At 42.2% G+C, this 20,114-nt stretch overlaps 1 protein-coding gene across 8 annotated transcripts in view; it reads left to right on the top strand.

Annotated features, from left to right (window-relative positions):
* The window catches only part of PTK2 (protein tyrosine kinase 2), a 347,400-nt gene that overhangs the window by 144,592 nt on the left and 182,694 nt on the right, over positions 1-20,114 (top strand). For 6 of the 8 annotated variants that reach the window (XM_090040716.1, XM_090040718.1, XM_090040715.1 and 3 more), the window contains 2 exons: positions 2,581-2,807; positions 15,432-15,598. In XM_090040716.1, the coding sequence (XP_089896842.1) occupies positions 2,613-2,807; positions 15,432-15,598 (362 nt within the window). In that variant the 5' untranslated portion in view covers positions 2,581-2,612. The remainder of the gene's footprint in view (positions 1-2,580; positions 2,808-15,431; positions 15,599-20,114) is intronic. The other 2 variants (XM_090040720.1, XM_090040722.1) reach the window with 1 other exon arrangement.

The raw sequence follows: 20,114 nt of genomic DNA, 5'->3' as shown, positions 1-20,114 counted from the left end.
GTAAAATGGAAAGTATCATTATGCCCCTTTATAAATCCATGGTGCATCCACACCTTGAATACTGTGCCCCGTTCTGGTTCCTACACCTCAAAAAGGATATTGGAGAACTAGAGGAGGTCTAGAGAAGGGTAGCAAGGATGATTAGTGCTATAGAGGGGCTTCCAGATGAGGAGAAACTAAAGTGGGTAGGCTGTTCAGTTCAGAAAAGAAGCGCTTGACTGGAGGCACGATAAAGGTTTACAAAATACTAAATGGTGAAGAGAAAATAAATAGGGATTTATTATTTAGTCTGTCACAGTACAAGAACTAGGGGTCATAAAATGAAGCTAGTAGGTAGTGAGTTTAAAGCTATCCAAAGGAAGTTCTTTTTCACACAACGTGTCATTAAAGGGTGGAGCTCATCATCACCAGATGTTGTGGGAGCTGCTAGTTTAACCCGATTCAAAAGGGATTGGACACATTCCTGGAGGAAAGGGGCATCAGCAGCTATTGAGCTGGGATAGAGCCTGTGGATCAGAACTTCCTAGACCCTAAGTGCTGGAGGCTGCAAGGGAGAGGAACAGCGGAAATAACCCTGGTCATTGTGTTTGCCTTGCTCTCCCTCTCTGCAGCCACTCTGCCACTGCGACATCTGGGCAAGATGGACTGACCCAGTAAATGGCAGTTCTTATGGTCGTAAGAACTTAAAATAGTTCCCTACACTGGTTCCCTGTGCTCGCTTTTAAAGAACAAAACCTCAAGACGTGAAAACTGCTACACAGGCTTGCCTCTAGAGGCTTTTTTCTGTTCCTGTAAACTCCATGCTGTAATGCACAAAGCATTGTTTAAGTGCCTTACTGCTGTATGAGGGTCACACCGGGCTAATAATTATAGATAGCAACTTTCATTTGAAAATTTCAAATCAATATACTAATTTTCTTGTCTAACTAAATGTATGTGAGCTGGGCTAAGTCTCATCCCTCTTCTACAGGTCAGTAAATAAACAATGGAACAAATTCAGATTTTCTAGCACTGAGGGCAACATTTCTTCTTGACACTAAAATCGAGTCAAGGTATCAGAATCTGGCCCTAAGTTACATGTCCCAAGTTTGTCAGCTAGGAGTAGACCCCCGATGTCCTTTACTCTTCTTCTTTCTACACAGGACTGCTTCTTAAGAGCATGCATTCTTCTCACGTATCACAATTCACCGTTTGCTTAGGAACAGCTTTTGATTTTCATCCCTTCCTCAACCCAAATACCTGCAGCAACAAAAAGAAAAGCAGGTACTCTGTCCTACATATTTTCCTACACTTTTGTCACTTGTACTTTTTGCATTTTATTTTTCAAATGCTTTCAAAGCTTACATAGATTTCTAAAATCACCATCTCCTATAAAGCATAGCATGCAGGGCTATGCACCGCTATGTATTGTTCTCTGGAATTGGTGACTCATTGCCACTTAACAAAGAAGTAAAAACATTGGTATAAATGAGGGACTGTATCTGTAGGACCTAGCTAGTTTAGCAAGCGGTGACAGTGTGAGTTTGGATAAATAGGAAGAAATGGCTGGGATTATTTTGGTTTCTGCAACTGAGAGCATATATCTCTTTTGTATTACTTGGGTTTGCAAACTGCAGATTATGAATGATATTCATCTTCTCATAGCTGAGTAGTTCACAACAGCAGCGAGGAAGCAATTTTTTTTCTTTCAGATGCAGACTTGACACAGTGATCTTGGGCTTTCATCTCCAGACTTAACAGCTCTAATGTGGTATGCATGGGGCTGCTCTTAAAGACCACTGTAAAGCTCAGCTAGTGCAGAGTACAGCTGGCCAGTTCACTCTACAGCATTTGATGGAGGCACGAAATTCTCCTTCTTAGTAATTGCTGGCTTCCTTTTGTTTTTGGCTGAAGAACAAGGTGGGGGTTTTCACTGTCCAATTCTAAATTATTTCAGTCCTGACTGTCTTGTTTCTCTTCCTGAAATAACATAATGGTTCCAGTCACAGCTTAGTATTTGACTTGGTGGTGTAAAGAGGAGGCCTTGATAATGGAGCACCTCTTAAGTGTCTCTTTCTGCCAGCGGTCCAGTAGGGCTCAGCTTCGATTTTTGCGTTCCCCGGCTGATGCAGAGAACACTTCCAGATTAGTTACGAATCTCGACAGAATTTAGTGCCCGGCCTGGGGTCTGGAAATGTAGTCAAACTAAAGCTTATGAACCTAAGTAGGTTCAAAATGGCTGGAATCGCAGGTCTTTTTGAGGGGCTTGGGTTAATTGAGACCAAGAGGAAGCTGAAAGAAAGGAGTCGTGTTTGTAGCAGAAAAAGCTTTTGTGAGTGGTTTGAAGAGACTTGGCTGCTAGACTCCTTGGATATTGTGCGCGTGTGGTATCAAATACAGATAATGCTTACAGCTTTAGGTAGGGGCTGGATGAATGGCAGTACATCGAAAAGAAGCATCTTGAAGAATCTGGTAAATATCTGAACAAGTGTTTATTTAGGATTTGCCATAAAGGTTTTTATAGTTTCATGAATCAGCACAAAATTGAGGTGCAACCAAAATAATTTCATTTTCTCTTTCTTTTTTTCTTCCCCTTTTTAGAATATGACAGATACCTAGCATCTAGTAAAACCATGGCAGCGGCTTACCTTGATCCAAATTTAAACCATACTCCAAGTTCAAGTGCAAAGACTCACCTTAGTACTGGGATGGAGCGTTCTCCAGGGGCCATGGAACGAGTCCTTAAAGTCTTCCATTATTTTGAAAGTAGCAGTGAACCAATGACGTGGGCCAGCATTATCCGACACGGAGATGCTACAGATGTCCGAGTGAGTTCCTTTTTAACATTCTTACGACTGATGCTGGTGTGTGTTAGCCTTGCACGCAAGTGTGACGAGATAATTCTAGAAGCCAGTAACACAGATGTTCTGCAGTTTATTTTAAAATCTTTATCCAGCACATGCTGTGAGTCATATCAGGCAAAGCTTTAATTTCTTAGAGCAATTTTCTCAAAGAAATGACAGTTGTAGAAATTGTACATTAACTTGACAGGGCTGTTGACATTAATTTAGTTCTCATTTTTTGTTGTATAAAGACTTAAAAATGGGAGCAGAGCGACTGGACTATATTCTACCTGCTTAAATGATCTTTCAGCTGTATTTCCAAAAAGGCAGTGCGATGAATGAGCATGACATTTAAGGAAGCATCAAAAAAAAAGCTGGGCCATTAAATTATTTATTTCAAAGAGGATGGTAAAACAGAAGCAGCCGACCCACAGGGAAAGCACAGAGAAATAATCTAATATTGAGGCTGTTCTTTACAGTGTACAGGAAAATTGTTTTCCTCTTCAAGGATTTAATTCTGTTGGGTTAAATTAGAAGGAAGTAGAAGGGGACTGTCTCAGTGGACAAAAGAACAAATGTCTCTTGTTTTGTTTCAGCTTTTCCTCCAGGGACTCAACTTTCTGCTTGTTTTTTTTTTTTTCATTTCTCTACTTCCACTTTTGTTTCTACTATTTCTGTTCCTATTTCTGCTTTAAATGAAATATAACTATGAGCTCCTGAAGGAAGGCAGTATTTTGAAGGGGAAATTCTGGAGACTTGGATTCTAACTGCCACTGACTATTATCTGCACAAGAGAAAGCTGTTTTAACAGCAGCAAAATGTGAAGTCTTGAATTCCCACTCCTCTTTTCCAGCTGTTTATCCTATTCGGAAAGAATTAAACATATTTCCAAGGGAGGGTAAACCTTGCCGGAGTGGTCATTGATTTGTGAAATGTGCAAAGTTCCAGTAGCCAACATGGTCCAGAGAATATGCTCGATAATATCTTGTTTTGGGCTATGTGTGTAGTTGGGAGAACTGTCAGACGAGCTTACAGGAACAGAATGCCCTTTCTCTAATCTTTTATTGGACCAACAAGATTTTTGCAAAAAAAAATTATTTAATTGCTTTAAAAGCTTTCCAGCACAAACACTCTTCATCAGGCGTTGGAGAAAAGATTGTAAAAGTTCTCCTGCTTTGTCTAGTCTGACCTCTTTCCTAAACACAGTTGATCAGGTAAACCATATTACCGAAAGGATCCTGGGAGTTCCTGTGGCAGTTACCAAGGGAAATCCTTTTAATCTTTTCAGCAGCATGTTTTGACGTGACTGGGCTCTTGGGACATCAAGCCAACCATGTCTTTCAGTTGCCTTCATGCCACCAGCAGGATGGCCCGGCTGCCGGCAACAGGGGTCCGCCACTCCTCTCAAGTTTAATTCAAACAAGTAGGCATCTCATGTTCAGAGGTACCTTGAAAAGTAGCTGAGTTATAAGTACAGAAGTCAGTGTCAGCCATCCATATTTTTGCATGGGCTTCTGGAATCGCTTTTTGAGATTTGTCCCTTCAAAAATATAACTGATTTCTGTCCACCTTTATCATACCAACGTGTTCAGGCACAACCTTGGCCCGCTGATGATTACCAAACCTGCTACAGCCAAAGTAGATCTCAGTTGCTTACCTCTTGCAACACCAGGAGTCGGTATGCAGTTGTTTAATTTTTCTAGGCTCTTTTTCTACGAGACAAAAAACTTTTTGTCCTCTCAAATGAAAGCTGAGATTCTTCTTTACATTTCTCATTTCCTACATCAGAAATGCCTGTGGTTGTGGCCTTTGCAGTATCCAAAACTAACTCTGGCAGTTTAAGGGTAAGTTTTTATGACTATTATAAATGCAAATTCATCATTTTTATTTTATAAAAGCTAAACAATGGTAAAGGTGAGCTCAAGAAAAAGAGAGGTTCTCAATTGTGTATTGGGGTATACTGTAATTTTTATATTTTTCCTGGGCCCAGTTGCAGCCGATTGCTTTGAATGCTTGTTTCTGAGAGAATTATTTTTCCCTGCATGGACCTTTTTAGCCAAGAAGGGGAAGTGTACCTTGGACAAAGGACAGGCTACTGAAATGCTTTGTTCGTGTTCCCAAAAAATAAATACGAAATTTTGAATCTTTACAGAAACCGGGACAATTTCTCTGTAAGCTTTAATGTTGTGGAAATGAGTGTGTGCTGTACACTAATGATCCAGTACCGATGCATTACCATATTTATGTTAGATGCTACAAATCATTATTGGCACAAAAGTTCACATTCCATTAACATTACTGGTGTTATTTTGAGATGAACAACTGAAAATGAAAACAAAACCACTAGATTTTCTGCAGTCTGGATGTTCTCACCTTTTATATGGAAGACATGGAAGCTACATTAGAACCTCCACATGCAAAAAAGGAGCAGTTTCATTTGTTTCAAGTGCTGCTTCTTGAGGCAGTTGTGCCCGTTTTTGTTAGTCTTCACCTGGCAGCCTGGTTTCTGGGATCTTGCCTGGGATCCTTTCCCCTTTTCAAAGGTAGCCTCTATTCTGCTAGTAAAGAGAAAACATTGGTAAATGCACTACTATCACAGAGAGGTTGGGTTCCTAGTTCATGATGTTCCTGCAAAGCATGACTAGGGTAGGGCAAGGGGGGCACCAGCCCTGGATGCCATCACTGCCAAACAGGGTTCACAGAACCAAGCCCAGCCCTGGCCCCAGTAAGGCAGTGTGCAGGGAGCCAGACTCTCAAATGAGCCCCTCCTTTGCTTGCCCCTGCTCAGACCTCCCCTTCTTCCCTTTTGTGCCACAGTAGCTTTCAGGCGTTTGGCACAAGAATCCCCCCATCCCTGTCTAGAGCACAAAAATCACTAGTTATGCCTTTGATATTTCCTCATTTGAATATTTCTGGGTTCCCCTTAGCCACGATGAGGGTGTTTGGCTGCCCTTGCAGCTTTCCACATTCCAGCAGGAACATAACTTTTTTCTCATCCCTCTGTAACTTTTTCTTCATTACTGTAAATAATGAGGGACTTGATGTCAGTCTTTGCCAAATTCATGGATTCTCCCTTTTAACTATACAAAACATGTTCTTACTGTTTTTCTTATTGAAGTCTGCTTTTTTGGCCATACCCATATGAATCCCTACACTGTATTCTTATTGCTAAAACCAATAGTCTGGTTAAATTGTACTAGTCATCCTTTTTAATTGTAGGGAAGCTATTGTATTTCACTCCCCATTGCGTTTTCCAGACCCCATGATTTAATGGGTTTGGTTGTGTTGCACAGGTGGGTATGAAATAAGCCAGTATTATTTACCTAGACAGAACCAAATCGTTTCATTTTTCCACTTATGTTTATCCTAAGGAAAATAAATATCAAGTCATTTCAGTTGCAAGTTTTGTATCGTAGCCCACAATTACAATGCCAGACTTCTGGTAAGAGCAAATGAGAGTAGCTGGCATTTACTTAATCAGTTTTAATAATAATAATCAAATATATCTGCATTTCTAGCATTGCCTACATAAATATAAAATGGCATCTCTCTAGACTTTGTGGCCAGTTGTCTTGCTAGACTTTTAGCCCTTCAGGCGGGCCATCTTTAGTCCCCGGCATGACAAAAGAACCGTCTGTAGGAGAAGAGTAGCTGCTTCAGGACTTATGTCTGGAATGTGTCTGTTGAAATTTTGTAAAGCTGGAGCTTGCAGCTCTATGCATATGTCTACACAGCATTATTTTCTTGTTTCTGGAGCCTGATCAGAGGCTTGTTTGAGGCTGGTAATTCAATCCTCCTCATTACTGCTTCCCAGTCCTCCCCCAGGGTTTGCTACTGCGTGCCCATCTACAGAAAACATCTCCAGAGCTGGTTAAGAAGGTTAACCCTCCCCAAAGGCATATGTCTAGTGATACTCACAAATAGATTCTTACTCCTGCTGGGCAGATTTAAAGGTATTTCGCAGCTGTCCTTCAGGCCCCTGGCACACTTTCATTTAATGGAGCAATGGGATCTGATCCCCAGTCCCAACAATCGTGCCTCCTGCCATGCACACATTAGGATCAGGGATTAAATTGAAATTGCACAATTACTGTTTGCCAGTACTGGGGGATCCCAAGATCTTTTCCCCCCAACCCAAAGCCTTGGCCCGGGACTGACAGTCGGCTGATTCTTGGCCCCATGCATTCAGTAAATTTGGAATGGCTTATTTTTATGGCTTATTTGCACCTTAAATAACTTGCATGTGTACTACCCTTTTCACTTATGCTGCAGATAACACACTTAATGTATAACGGAGGCCTAAGGGATTTCCAGAGACCCATTCTCCAGCTGTATGCCCCTTGGAACTGAACTAACTTAAGGGATCATTCCAGAACCCAGACAAGCCCCCCAAAAAGGTTTGTTTAGAGTAAAGAAACTATAGTTCTCTTAGATCAGTGGCTGTCAACTGGGGGTACACATACCCCTAGGGATACTTAAAAAGATTGTAGGAGGTACACAGAACGAATGAGAAAAAATTACTAGAGGTGCACCAACATAAGGAAAACCAACTGTATCGGCAATAGGCTTTTTTTGGCGGATGTGGTTGATAAATGCCCCGTACACGTGCGCAGCGGGGGACTGAGACGCAAGCGACTTGGTGGGGGGGCAGCTCCCACTGCTCTACGCACCCTGGGAGGGCATGGGGGCATGTGGCCCCAGGTCTGCATGTGGGGCAAAGGCAGGCTGCCACTGTGGGCTGGAGCCAGGGTAGCACTGGGCCAGGACTATGCTCAGGGTGGGCAGCAGCAGTGCTGGGAGTGGAGGCTATGGTGAATTTGGGGATGGCTGCAGCTCCCCCCACAGCCCCCCTCACAGTGGCCACTGCTGGCCCAACCCCCACAATGGGAAGAGCCCAGCACCATCCCAGCCCAGCCTCAGCCCACAGCGGCCGCCTGCCCTCGCCCCACATGCAGATCCGGGAGCACATGCCCCCATACTCTCCCGGGGTGCGTGAGGTGGCAGGAGCCACGGCTCCGTCCTGCACCCGGCCCCAGCTGTGCAGCACCTGCCCCTGTGTCAGCCACACTCCCTCCCTCACCACAGGGGCCTCCAGCTGCCCCCCCACCCTTTCCCTTTCCCTTGCAACAGACTTGCCAGCTGGACTATGATATATAATATGCATATGTTAATAATGAATTTAATGTTAATTAGTGTAGCCTACCTTATATCACATAATTCGTAACATTAAAAACAATAAAAAGTAAGAAGGGGTACATGAGCTGAAACTTTGAGACAGAAGGCATACACTTGTTAAAAAAGGTTGAAACCCCCTGCCTTAGGTCACAAGTGTCTTTGAGCACTTGCCGTCTCAGGGGACTCGCTTAAATACGATGGGCCCATCCATAGCTGAGATTCTTGGAGCAGAGTACTAAGTCTCTTCATGAGGGACTAGAGCGTGATGCAGCAAAAGATGGTGACATTACCAGAGTCTCATCTGTATTCAGGAGAGAGGATCATGCTCATGTTAGGAGACAGAGACACACACATTGATTGCCTTTGCATCATCTCACCCAGAGTTAACCTGCTGACTTATCTGGAAACCTGAAATGAAAGATGCTACTAAAAGAATAGAGAAGCCCTTGGCTAGGTGCCCTCTGCTTCCCAGAGGACTTGAGAAACCTTCCAGAAAGGTGAAAAATGCAAGTCAGATACTGAAGGCTGTATTTGGTCAGGACAGGTCTTTGGCAAATGTTTGCGAAGGTGGTGGCAACTGTATACAGTATCCTGCAGTATAAGAGCCTGCTAGATGGAAAAGAGACTGTTTTCCTGCAGAGCCCTAGTTACTCCCGTGGCTCACATGCTTCATGTAGACTGGGAGCCTCTTTATTTTATACAGAAATGAGCACACTGCTGGTTTAACATATAAAACAACTTTGTCATTTCAAAGCCTTGGATGTGGCTTTTTCTAGCTGGTTCATGTTGAAATGAAGTTGTGTTCTGAAAAGTGACTGTAAAAACGGTATTATAGGGTTCTGTGTCTCTGCGTTTCAGTTATGTTTCTGTAACTTCCAGACCTTGAAACACAGCTAAGAATAGAGGCCAATCTTTTGTTCTCCTTCCTCCAAGCTCGTAATAAAGGTAGCACTACTTAAGGGTTTTGTTTAGCTACTATGGCACATCTAGGGTAGGGGTGGGCAAAATGTGACCCGCAGGCTGGATGCGGCCCCGAGGCCATTCTATCTGGCCCCCAGGGCCACTAAAAATTTAGAAAACGAAGATTAATTTGCCCTGGGCTGCCTGTCATGCGGCCCTCGATGGCTTGCCAAAACTTAGTAAGCGGCTCTCTGCCCAAAATAATTACCTGCCCCTGATCTAGGGGCACCAATCATGATCAAAAACAGATTCTGTATACTTGCATTGTGTTTCTCTGCACCTGGCTTGTTATTTATGGAGCAGTTGACTGAACCTTAGTAATACTGTGAGTGTATGTGTAACACATTCTTGTGTGTGTGTGTGTACATACACATGCAAATGAATGTGTGTGTGTGTGTGTGTGTAAATATATTTGTATGTGTGTACACACACACACATAGCAGCAGTCTCCAGCCTTTTAAAGTAGAAAATCACTTTTTGAATTAAAATGCAGCCCAGGATCTACTGTGTGCCAGGCTACCAGGACACACACAGGGTGCTTGAGGATCACCAGCTCAATGTTGGTAGCTTTGGCTTCAGCAAGGATCCAGGTGTTTGTGAGGCAATCTTCCCATTTGATGTGGAGGATTTTCTGGAGACATTGTTTGTGTTACCTCCAGGCTATTGATGGTGACGACCCACATTTCACATCCATAAAGGAGAGTGGGGATGATGACTGCATTGTAGACTTGGATCTTAATGTTTTTCGAGAGATTGCGATGAATGAATTCATCCTGAAGCTATTTCCCAAAAGAGACGCTTGCACATAAGATCCTGTGCTGGATCTCTTCATCAATGCTCACTCTCTGAGAGGTGGCTACCGAGGCAAGGGACGTGCTCAACTACCTCCAGCGTCTTTCTCCCGATGTGGGGGGAGAGGCCATCATAATCATAGCCTGGGACAAGTGCCAGCAGGCCCAGAAAGCCCAGAAGTCTGTTGCCCAGGAGGGGGTGTCTTCTTTTCCTGTGACCTACAGTCCCTCTCTTTGGTCCCTGCAGTTTCTCCTGGCCTCTAACATTTACCGTATAGATCTCCCTTAACTCCCAGCTTTTCCTTCCTTTAATAGACCCTCCTTAATTCAATGTCACTGCCTTAGCCAGCCACTTCCTTGGCTGCAGGCTCCCTGACCTCCTCCATCTCTGGTTGTGACCATCCTGGCCTTCGGTCCTTAAACCCTGGCCCCTCTCCTAAGCCAGTTGAGAACTTTGTCTCTGGCTGTGGCCCTCCTCAGCCTTCATCCCATCTGGGCCTTGGCCCCACCGCTGGGCCAGGGAGACCTTCGGGCTCCCTGGCCCTGTTACCATTTCCCCCTCCTGGGCTACAACCCCCTGGGCTCCCTGGCCCTGCTGACACTTGCCCCCTCCTGGGCTAGAAACCTCCAGGTTTATAGCAGAGTTCAAAAAAGAAAACTTAGTGTTGCTGTCTAATCCTTTTGAGAGATGCTTTTTTCTCTCCTGTTGCTACCTGAATGCCATCCAATATAAAGAGGACTCTCCTACACCTTTTCAGATCCCTTTTGTCCTGGAAGAGCATGCTGAAGTGTAGGAACATGGATAATTAAGGCAGTTTTCAAATTTGCATCTTTGCTTTTCTTCGTTGTACCCTTCACTTTGATATTTATTGCTTTTTCGTTGTTTTTTCTTACCTTCTGTTCTTTCCCCCAGCCTCCCACCTGGTTCCCAAACTCTGACCTTCCATTGTTCCTCCTGGTCTGCCTCCACTTGCTTTCTTGACCATCTCCTACAAAGTCTGTGTTCTTCCATTGTTTCTTGGTTAGCTCTCCTCACAATACCTTCATTCCCCCAAGTCTTTTCTGTTTTTGGCTCTTGAGCCCTTCCTTGGGTATTTCTATACATGGGCATGATTATTACATTGCATTCTGTCCAAGGCCACAGAAGTCCTAACAAGGTCCTATGGCACAATTTACAGAGATGGACTGGACAGAGGCTTTAGTGCATCAAGAGTCAGCTCTACAGGGCAGAACACCCATGGTGTTACGTAATTATGCTTACGAAGTAGTGGGCTTCGTTCTGTTGGCAATCATGCAGTACTTGGGAAAGAGCTTCAGCGAACAGAAGACTTCTTGGGCGTCCACTGAGAATGGACTCGAGCCTTTCATCGTTAGCAGCATCAGAATGCAAACAGAATCAAATCCACGGGTTTTATTAGGCATTGCAAAGAACTAGGTCATCTCCTGCAAAGGCCAGGTCTGTCTGGAACTTGTTTCTGCTTATTCTCACTGACACATCTATTGTTGAGACCATGGAGCTAATTTTGATTAGCAGGAATAACCAATGTAACAGTGATTTGTTATGCTAGCTAAATATGGGCATTGTTCTTGAGCATCACTGTCAACTAGCTAGATATCTGGCACTGTCTGCTCTTTTCTTTATAGTTGTTTGATTTTTATCCTTTTCTTCAGCACGTACCCACGTTATGGACTAGTACCAGAACCAAAGGATGGGCTTATAGGCAATATATATACTTGCCTGCTAAGATTCCTAGAAATAGCCCTATGAATATAGCTAAAAAGTCTTTTGTATAAAAGTAGCTGTAAATAGTCTCTATTTGTACCACAATCATCTAGTTAACTGCAACTAATGAACAAAAATAATTTCGGTGTGTGGAGCACCTTTTCTTTGGTTGGTGTAGTCTGCTGAAATAATTGGCTGAAAAGCAAAATGCAAAATATGTTGATTAAAGGAATAAAAAAATGAATAGCGCTACCGTGACCAAGTCCAAGTACAGAGAGCATGAATAAGCATTCCAGGGTTCTGCATTTTCAGTTATTTAAAATCTGACTAATTTTGGCACAATTAAGCTTGTAACTTAAACTTCCGGTATGAAAACCCGGTACATTAGTCATTGGAAATGTTAATACTTAGCACTTGCATAAGCACTTGCGTGAAGTGTTGCACAAACAGTAACATTTGCAGTGACCGTGTGTGGGAGGTATGTCCCTGTTCCTAGGCTGGAAACCTTGCTAGACCCAGGTCACCAACAGGTCACCAAGCAGAGCACCGTTTTTGTCTCTAGCTCATTTAAAAAAAAAACAAAACTGGATGCACTTGACCCCCAGAAGATTGAAGACATTTGTTGGCTGTAGTTAGATTTGAAAATAACTGAAGTCACAGCTTATTTCCGACTGTTCTAGTCTCTGCTCTACAGTTGTTAAGCTGTTAAACTGTTTGTCTGGAAAACCCTGATTAAATATTCTAATCACTATTAGGAGGAGTGCCTCTGGCAAGGCTTTCCAATTTGGGAAGCCCCTTGTGCGCATGAAAAACAGAAAAGCTGTCATCCATACAGGAGTTAGGGCAGATGCTTTGTCTGCCTTGGAAACTGCCTCTAGATAGTTTTGCAGAACCCCAGGACTTTCTCTGCATTGGTTGCCAAGGTTAAGAGTTGAGCACAGTGAGCCAAATTATGGCCACTGTGCCAGTAAAGCTCTTGGAGATAAATCTTTGAATGCTCTGAAATACTAGCAAGACAAAACAAAACACAGCCGATCTAACTCTGTGGGTGCTGAGTGTACGGTCCCCGTTTGGTCGGGGGACAGGTTGTCGCGTGGTGTCAGTTCCTGTAACCAGTGGACGCACACAGATTTACATTGATCAGAAAAGCTGTCATCCATACAGAAGTTAGGACAGACGCATTGTCTGGCATGGAAACTGCCGCTAGATAGCTCTCCAGAGCCCCAGGACTTTCTCTGCATTGGTTGCCAAGGTTAAGACACTGATCCAGCACGAAATACTTGATTTGTAAAGAACGAATGTATTTTTTTTTAGCCTACCAAGGTTGCCTAAAGGGCCAGTCAATTTGAATAGCTTGATCACCACATAATTTCCTCTTTTCCTCCCTGCTCCTCCCTGCCATTTTGGGTCAGTCTGAGTTTTGCTGTAGTGTTAGAATAATCAGAGGGAATTGGAGTGTAAAATGTTGTTTATTTTGACTCATTGGAAATACTACTTATGCTTTGCATATAAACACAGCAAATTGATAAGAATTATTACACATTTTGAAACTTAGTTTTTGGTTCCTAGTATGTTTAATTTATTAAATAATTAATTTTGATCAATGTTGTATTTAACTTTATTTTTTCATCATTTTTTACTTTGAAATGAGAACTAAATCTAGTTTTTTCTCCATTTCCAGATAATGACCTATTTATGCACATTGCAGCTTTTTTTCAATCACAAGGGACATAGTCTTTCATAGGCTGTGATTAGTTGTCTAGGTGGAGGATCAGTTGTACTTGAATAAGGCTTAGAGGAAGCAATTTGTTTCCTAGGCTGACAAGCATATTTCACCTAGCTTTTGCTGACTTCCAGTGAGAACTGGCTCCCTAGTTTCCTTAGGTGCTTTTGAGAATGTCTGAAAATGTAGGGAGACTTTTGAATATTGTGCCCAGTTCTTCCTAGGCTATATACTTTGTTATTAGCTTATTTCTAACTGACTTAGGCATCAATATTTTCTGTCCTTTCCGTTGTAGAAAATGCCTTGTTATATCTTGATTTTCTTTTCTCAGATGTATCTGTCCTGGTGCAGTTTACGTTCAACTGCATGTTAAAAACATTGACCCTTACTTTTCGTTATTGATGGAGACTTTCCAAATGGGGCAGATTTCTGAAATGAGCTCTGCCTGTTATGCACTTTATTTGTGGAAAGTGCAAAAAGCAAAGAAAATGAATGAATTGCATTCCACATCTTTTCTATTCATGTGCATATGGAAAAAGTTGGCAGCATGCCTTTCAGAGAAAAGGATGCTTGCCAAAATGTCAGGCTTTACTTAACTAAACAAAGATTGCCCTTAGGGTGAGGAAGGGGTTAAACATTTGTCTTTGTTTAACTAAGTACTTTTGGAAGTAGCACTGCTCTGTGTAACCCTGGATATGGGCAGTTGTACTCCACAGCATTTGGTGAACTATACAAACAGCAATGCATAAAATCAGGCTTCTGTTAAATGGAAAGAAAAGAGCATTACCAGCTTTAGCACTCTGTTGTCACTCTCTATAAACAGGCTAAGCGAGAAATTAGCACTTTATTTAGCTTGACTCGTCTTTCCTTTTTGTAGGCTTTACACCACCTTACACCTCATCGTGCACTATATTAATGATGACAGGTCATCTAAGGATCATTATAGACTTAATAACTGGTGCATAAGGGCAGATGAATGCTCTGTGTATGTGTGTTTACAGTATTACAGAGCTTTTAGCTTTTTTCCCCCAACAATTCAAATACTTTGATATACAGAATAGTGAATTTGCATAAAGTGCCATAGCCAGACAAGGTTCTTTGGGTAAATCAGATATATTTTATTAGACCTACTAAAATAGTTGGAAAAATTCTTCTTTGCAAGCTTTCGGGTACAAATACTCTTCTTGAATTTTTCTAACTGTTTTAGTTGATCTAATAAAATATATCAGATATACCCAAAGAACCTTGTCTGCCTATGTCCTTAGACCAACACAGCTACAACCTATAGCCATAAAGTGCCATTTATCTCATCCTTTAGGAACTAATCCTTGATTCTCTGCTTCTGTGGCATTTGATAACAGAATACATGCTGCCTTGTCCTATACTTTGGTTGCTGTTTGCCAGAGGTTAGTCTAAACTCTACAGTTTATCAGAGGTTAAACTGGATTGGGTTTTTTTGTGCATCTACCTGAATAACAGCTGTTGATATGAGGAATGTTGCTGTCCTGGGAGAGATCAATGTTGACCCGTAAGAACAAGTTCAGTGGAACAGTCAAGGATTTTGAGAGAGAGAGACCCTTTTACTATTCTTGTCCACTAGGACACAGAAAAGGAATGCTTATGAATGTTTTCCTGTAGTAGATGGGAAAACCTTTTCAAGAAGGGCAGAGTTGGAAAAATTCGACAAGTAATGTCCTTTTTGGGAGCCATGTCAGGTAACTGGAAGGACTGGGATTCATTCCCAGGTGAGGGCCATGGGTTTCCACTCATCATTTCTACCTGCTATCTTATCCACTGGGTACCAATATCTACCTGGAATGAAGGCAGCTGGCGCGTGCTGCTGTGACCACATCACCTCCTTCTCATGCCAAGGTTAAGGAAACAGTGAAGTCCTGTCTCCACTGCTTCAATGGGATGCCTTTACGTTTTACCTGCCCTTATTATCTGTAGGTTTGTTTCTTATTTCCAGCATTTTGTTATGTAGAGTGGCTTGGTTATGACAAGACATTAAAGGGACTGGTTCATAGTAATCTAAAATCCAAACTGAAACATTTGCCTGAAATTATGGCAATGCAATAATACAAGTACACACAGTGATTAGTTTGCTTTAATGTATATATTTCATTTTTACTAAGCAGGAAGATGTTGTTTAATACTTTTTGTATAAAGCTTGTTTCAACCCTTTGCAGACATGGAAGGTAAGCATGCGTAACAGTAAGCGTTTTTGTGTCTTTCAGGGCATAATTCAGAAGATAGTAGACAGTCACAAAGTGAAGAACGTGGCCTGTTATGGATTACGGCTCAGCCATCTGCAGTCTGAGGAGGTCCACTGGCTACATCTGGACATGGGTGTGTCCAATGTGAGGGAGAAATTTGAACTAGCCCATCCTCCAGAGGAATGGAAGTAAGATTATAAACCTATACAAAGTGGGGGGCAAACAAACCATTTTGATCTATCCTGAGGGATAGTTAAGCGTTGTATAATTTTTCATCCTACAAAGGATATCGTCTTCCAGAACTCCTGCAAACAGATCTAGTAGGAAGGGGAAAAGATAGCTGCATAACCCAGCAAAGAGCCAGAAGAAGTGAGAGCACGCACTAGTATTGCAAGAGAAAGATGCATGAATTAGAAGGCGACTGCCAAACTGTAGGGAGCTGATAAATTCGAGTGTTCAGACCGTGGGATGCAGCAGGACTGAGATGAGAGCTCTCGGCCATAAATCAAAGCTGTCCTGGGGACCCGCTAAATATGTACTGAATCTCAGGGAATCGCATGCTCTTTTTTGGCCTTTAACCTATTTTAAGGTATTGTATTTCCTGGTATGGCATAAAAATACTTTCAGAAAGAGAGAAGAAAATTCTAGAAAAATAATTTCTATCCTTTAAAAAGTATTGAAAGGTTTTTGACTAAGTGGTGGCTGTTTTATGCAAATTAACTAGACTGATGTAAATTAGTCCAAAAGATTTAAAATCTTAAAATTAGACTAGGTTTGATTGTAAGCAGTTGAGGTTAAGTTGCCAAAAGCAATGATGGTGCATAGCTTAGGAAAAAATACATTTCGCAGTCTCCTAACTGGGTCGCCTCCATAGTGCTAATGGGGCTAATAGGAAATAGAAAAATATTTGTCAGAGAAGTATGCAAGTATTATCTGAATATACATACTGAACAGATCTGCTCAGTGTCCTGCTTTCATATTGCCAGTTAGTTAATTAAGGGAAATCCCATAGCTGGTGGTATCCAGATTGGGGTAGATGATCAGTGTTCTTCTCTCTCCTTACAATACTCTAATCCTTTTAATACGATCGGTTGAACACAAAAGCCTACAAATATGTTTTCATGAATAGTTCTTGTAAACATGATCTTACACTTTTAATTTCTTGTAAATCAGATTGCTGGTAATTTACTAGCAATTGTTAATCATGGTTAGAAAGCTGATATCCTGAGTTTAAACATCCATTTTGGGGGAATTTAGTTTATCCCATCTTGCTAAAAGAAAAGGTTGAAACAGTTAGTATGAGAAATATAGTCCATTTTCTTATACACACATTACATTTTATAGCTTTCTGTACATTTCAGTGATGCAGATTTGATTATTTTATTGACTAAATTATCATAAATAATACTTTGAAGTTCTAGGGGGGAGGGGGGAGTTGGAGGAAAACATTCTGCCCTCTTAATATTACCAGAACCACGTATGAGGCATGAATAATTTATGTTATGGAAATTTGTTACATAGTATAAAAGTGCTGGTTTCATTTACATTATGACATACAAGTGCTATTCTGTACATTACAGAACAAAGTTAATCAGTTTGAAAAGCAAAGTCAGATAATTATTTTGAAGTTTGGGTAAAGGGATTGTGTAAAATCCTCATGAAAGTGTCCTGATAAATATAAATTATTCAGTACCTTTCCAGGGTGTCATTTTATGCTTTATCAAATGCATGCAGCCTGACATACCTTTTAAATCCATAGAGATTTGCTCTGAATAGTCGAAACGTTGCTGTCATATTTGTAATACCATAAAACCAAGTATTTAGGATCATATGACACTGCTTGTGAAAATATTTAGATTAGTAGAATAAGAGATGCATCCTGGAATGGTGCTTGAATTAATAACATTCTATAACATAATACTCTAGTAACCGTGTCTTACAAAGGATTTTTTTGATTATTTTAATGTAAATACTATGTAGTCCAAATAGAAAGGAAACCTGTTCTTTGATGTTTTTCTAGATCAGTCCAGATGCTTAAGTTATATTTCAGTCAGCTAGAAGAGAGAAAAAAACCCTTGGAAAAAATTCTATTCCCATATTTGCCATGTGGCTTTGTCTGTTTCTGTTTTTGTTTTTGTGGTTGTGACATTGCTCTGTTACCAGCCCTGAGAAGGGAACAGGGCAGAGAACAGAAACAGTGGGCAGTAATTCCATTTTCACCAACACTGTAATGGTTCCCATTGGTGTGATTAAGGGATAAAGAATAAGTGGTCAGGTCTACAAGGTCAGCCAGCATCCTGTCAGCCCACATATCCTTTCCCTCTTTCCGTGGCACCTAGCTAAATTACAAGAGCACTGGTAGCTCAGTTTTATAAAGCTGCCAATTGCTAAATGACAGTGTACGCATGAGGGCTGAAGGAGCAGGAAGTAGCTGGGTTTTTTTGGAAGTCCATTCTTTCCAAAGTCGTCCTACTTGCTTTGAGATACCATTGTTGCCTTTGTCTCACTGCTAAAGCAGATTTGAGGTAACTGCAAGGTACAAACATGTAAAATCGCTGCCATCATCAAACAATATGAGTATAAGGGCCTTTGTACACACCACAAAATTGGCCTTTAATGCGGCTTAAATGCCTTTTTGCACAGTTTTAATGGCATTGCTGTTTGCACGCTCCGTGGTGTATTCTGCTTTAAATGACTTTGGTACATAGTAAGATAAAACACCTCCAAGGTCTTTTAGTTTGCTACCTAACAAAGCGTAACAGTGCACAGGATGCTGGAAGCAAACGTGCTCGGGGCTGGGCAGGTCCCATTCAACTCAGGGGCTGTGGGACCTGGTGGTGGCCCATGCAGACAGCTCCACTGAAGGGGGAAAGAAAAGGTGGCAAGCCTGATCTTTTTTCTATTCCCCCCACCCCCGGAGCTTGCCTGCCTGCCTGAGCTGTGCAGTGGCCTGGTGCTTCCCTCCATGGCTGTGGTGCCCCCTGGGACTGCCCAGGCCAGGTGCTAGTGGGTGGGGGGCCCTGTGCAGCTCGGGGGCTGCTCAGCCCACTGGCAGCTCACCCTCCTAGTCGAAGAGGTAGGTAAGGATCAGGCCCTCACCCTTATATACATGCCACAGGGGTTTAGTTCAGTTTAATTCTCCCTAAATTGAAGCGGTGTTTTTAAAAACCCACTATTTCAATTTAAGGAGAACTAAACTGAATTAAACCCCTGTGGCGTGTACAAGCAGCCTGAGTTGTTCTTCTCTTCGTATTTGATCGCGTATACATTTTTACTTGTGAGTGTCTCGCATCTACAACTTCCTTTGCTTTAGCAATATCTGCAGAGAGAATTCTAGCCCTTTGCACTTCTTGCCCCACCCTTCTTTTCAGCTACCTGGCTAGAGGCAGAACCTCCCTTGCAGCTCCTGGTAGCCCTTGAGATTCAGACAAATCAAAAGATTATACTTTTTGAAAGCTTCTTTTCTGACTTAAGATGACCACTCAAGGTGGTTGTTTTGCTTGCGTCTGTTTTGCCCGCATGCCCCAGCCATTTCCTACTCACGCTCCTGGGCACTATGAGCAATTGTAGATTAACATACTTGATGCCAGTGAAACATAAGCCAACTCACTGGTCTTAGTTTAAGACTAGAGGTATATTTCCTAGCAGATATAAACCTTGGAAACCCTGTTCCCTTTCCTTAATACAGCACCAAAAGCAAAGTTCCCATTGACCCAAGAAGGGTTTGCATGAAGAAGAAAAGACCCCAGAGACCTCTGCCTATGTGGGTAAAAGATATGGATCACAGAAAAATCAAGTGCTTTAGCCATGGCAAGATCACCTGACCGCAAGATTACTTGGCTCTACAGAATTTTTGTAAAAGCTAGGAGAGGTCAAAATCAAGATATACTGACTCTGCTTCGCACTAAGATACGCAGACCAGAGCGTGAGACATGGGGAGAGCACCCTGGCACGAGCCTTCCAGTGGTCACAATTCATTAATACTCCAGTGAACTGAAGAGCTTTTGATATTCCCACATTCAGCAAGTACTAACCCAGGTAGTGGAACAGGTGGTTCCATCAGCCTAACACATGGCAGAAATTTTCCTGGTCTTACCAAAATAGCCAATACCCAGTACCGCTTAACTCTGCAGACCTCTCAGCACTTGGCACGACTCTCTAACACCAGACCCTATACTGATTGCTCCAGTGGCAGCATCCCCAGGTCCATCATTCATCCTTCAGCTTCCCATCTGCTACATCCAGAGCATCTTTTCTTTGGCTCTGGCTGAGTCTTTGTTGTCTTAATGCTGGCTGAGGTCCTCCTCTGTCGTTGAATCACCAAGTCCTTTGATGTCTATGCACTGTAGTCACCTGTCAGAGAACAGTACCCCACAGATGGGCTGACAGACCCCAGCATTTCAGAACAATGATCTACCCAACAGTGCTAGTGTGTCCAATCTGGCCATGGGGTTTCCAGTGTTTCCTGCTCAGAGGATCCATCAATATCAAGGACCTTTTTAACGTGGGAACTTTTTTTTATTTTTGTTACAAGCGGAAGCTACCAGATTCTCCCATCGTTACTACCTGACCACATTATCCAGTTTTTTAAGGGTATAACGTGGGCTTATCTACAAGTTGGAGAACCTATTCCAGTATGGGATATCAGTATCTACTTCCTAAAGTCCTTTGAAAACTCTGTATACTACCTATCTCTCTCTCTGC

This window comes from Crocodylus siamensis, chromosome 3, assembly GCF_052110815.1.
Source record: "Crocodylus siamensis isolate JL-2025a chromosome 3, ASM5211081v1, whole genome shotgun sequence".
Classification (NCBI taxonomy): domain Eukaryota; kingdom Metazoa; phylum Chordata; order Crocodylia; family Crocodylidae; genus Crocodylus; species Crocodylus siamensis.
This window is presented reverse-complemented; position numbering and strand designations above follow the sequence as displayed.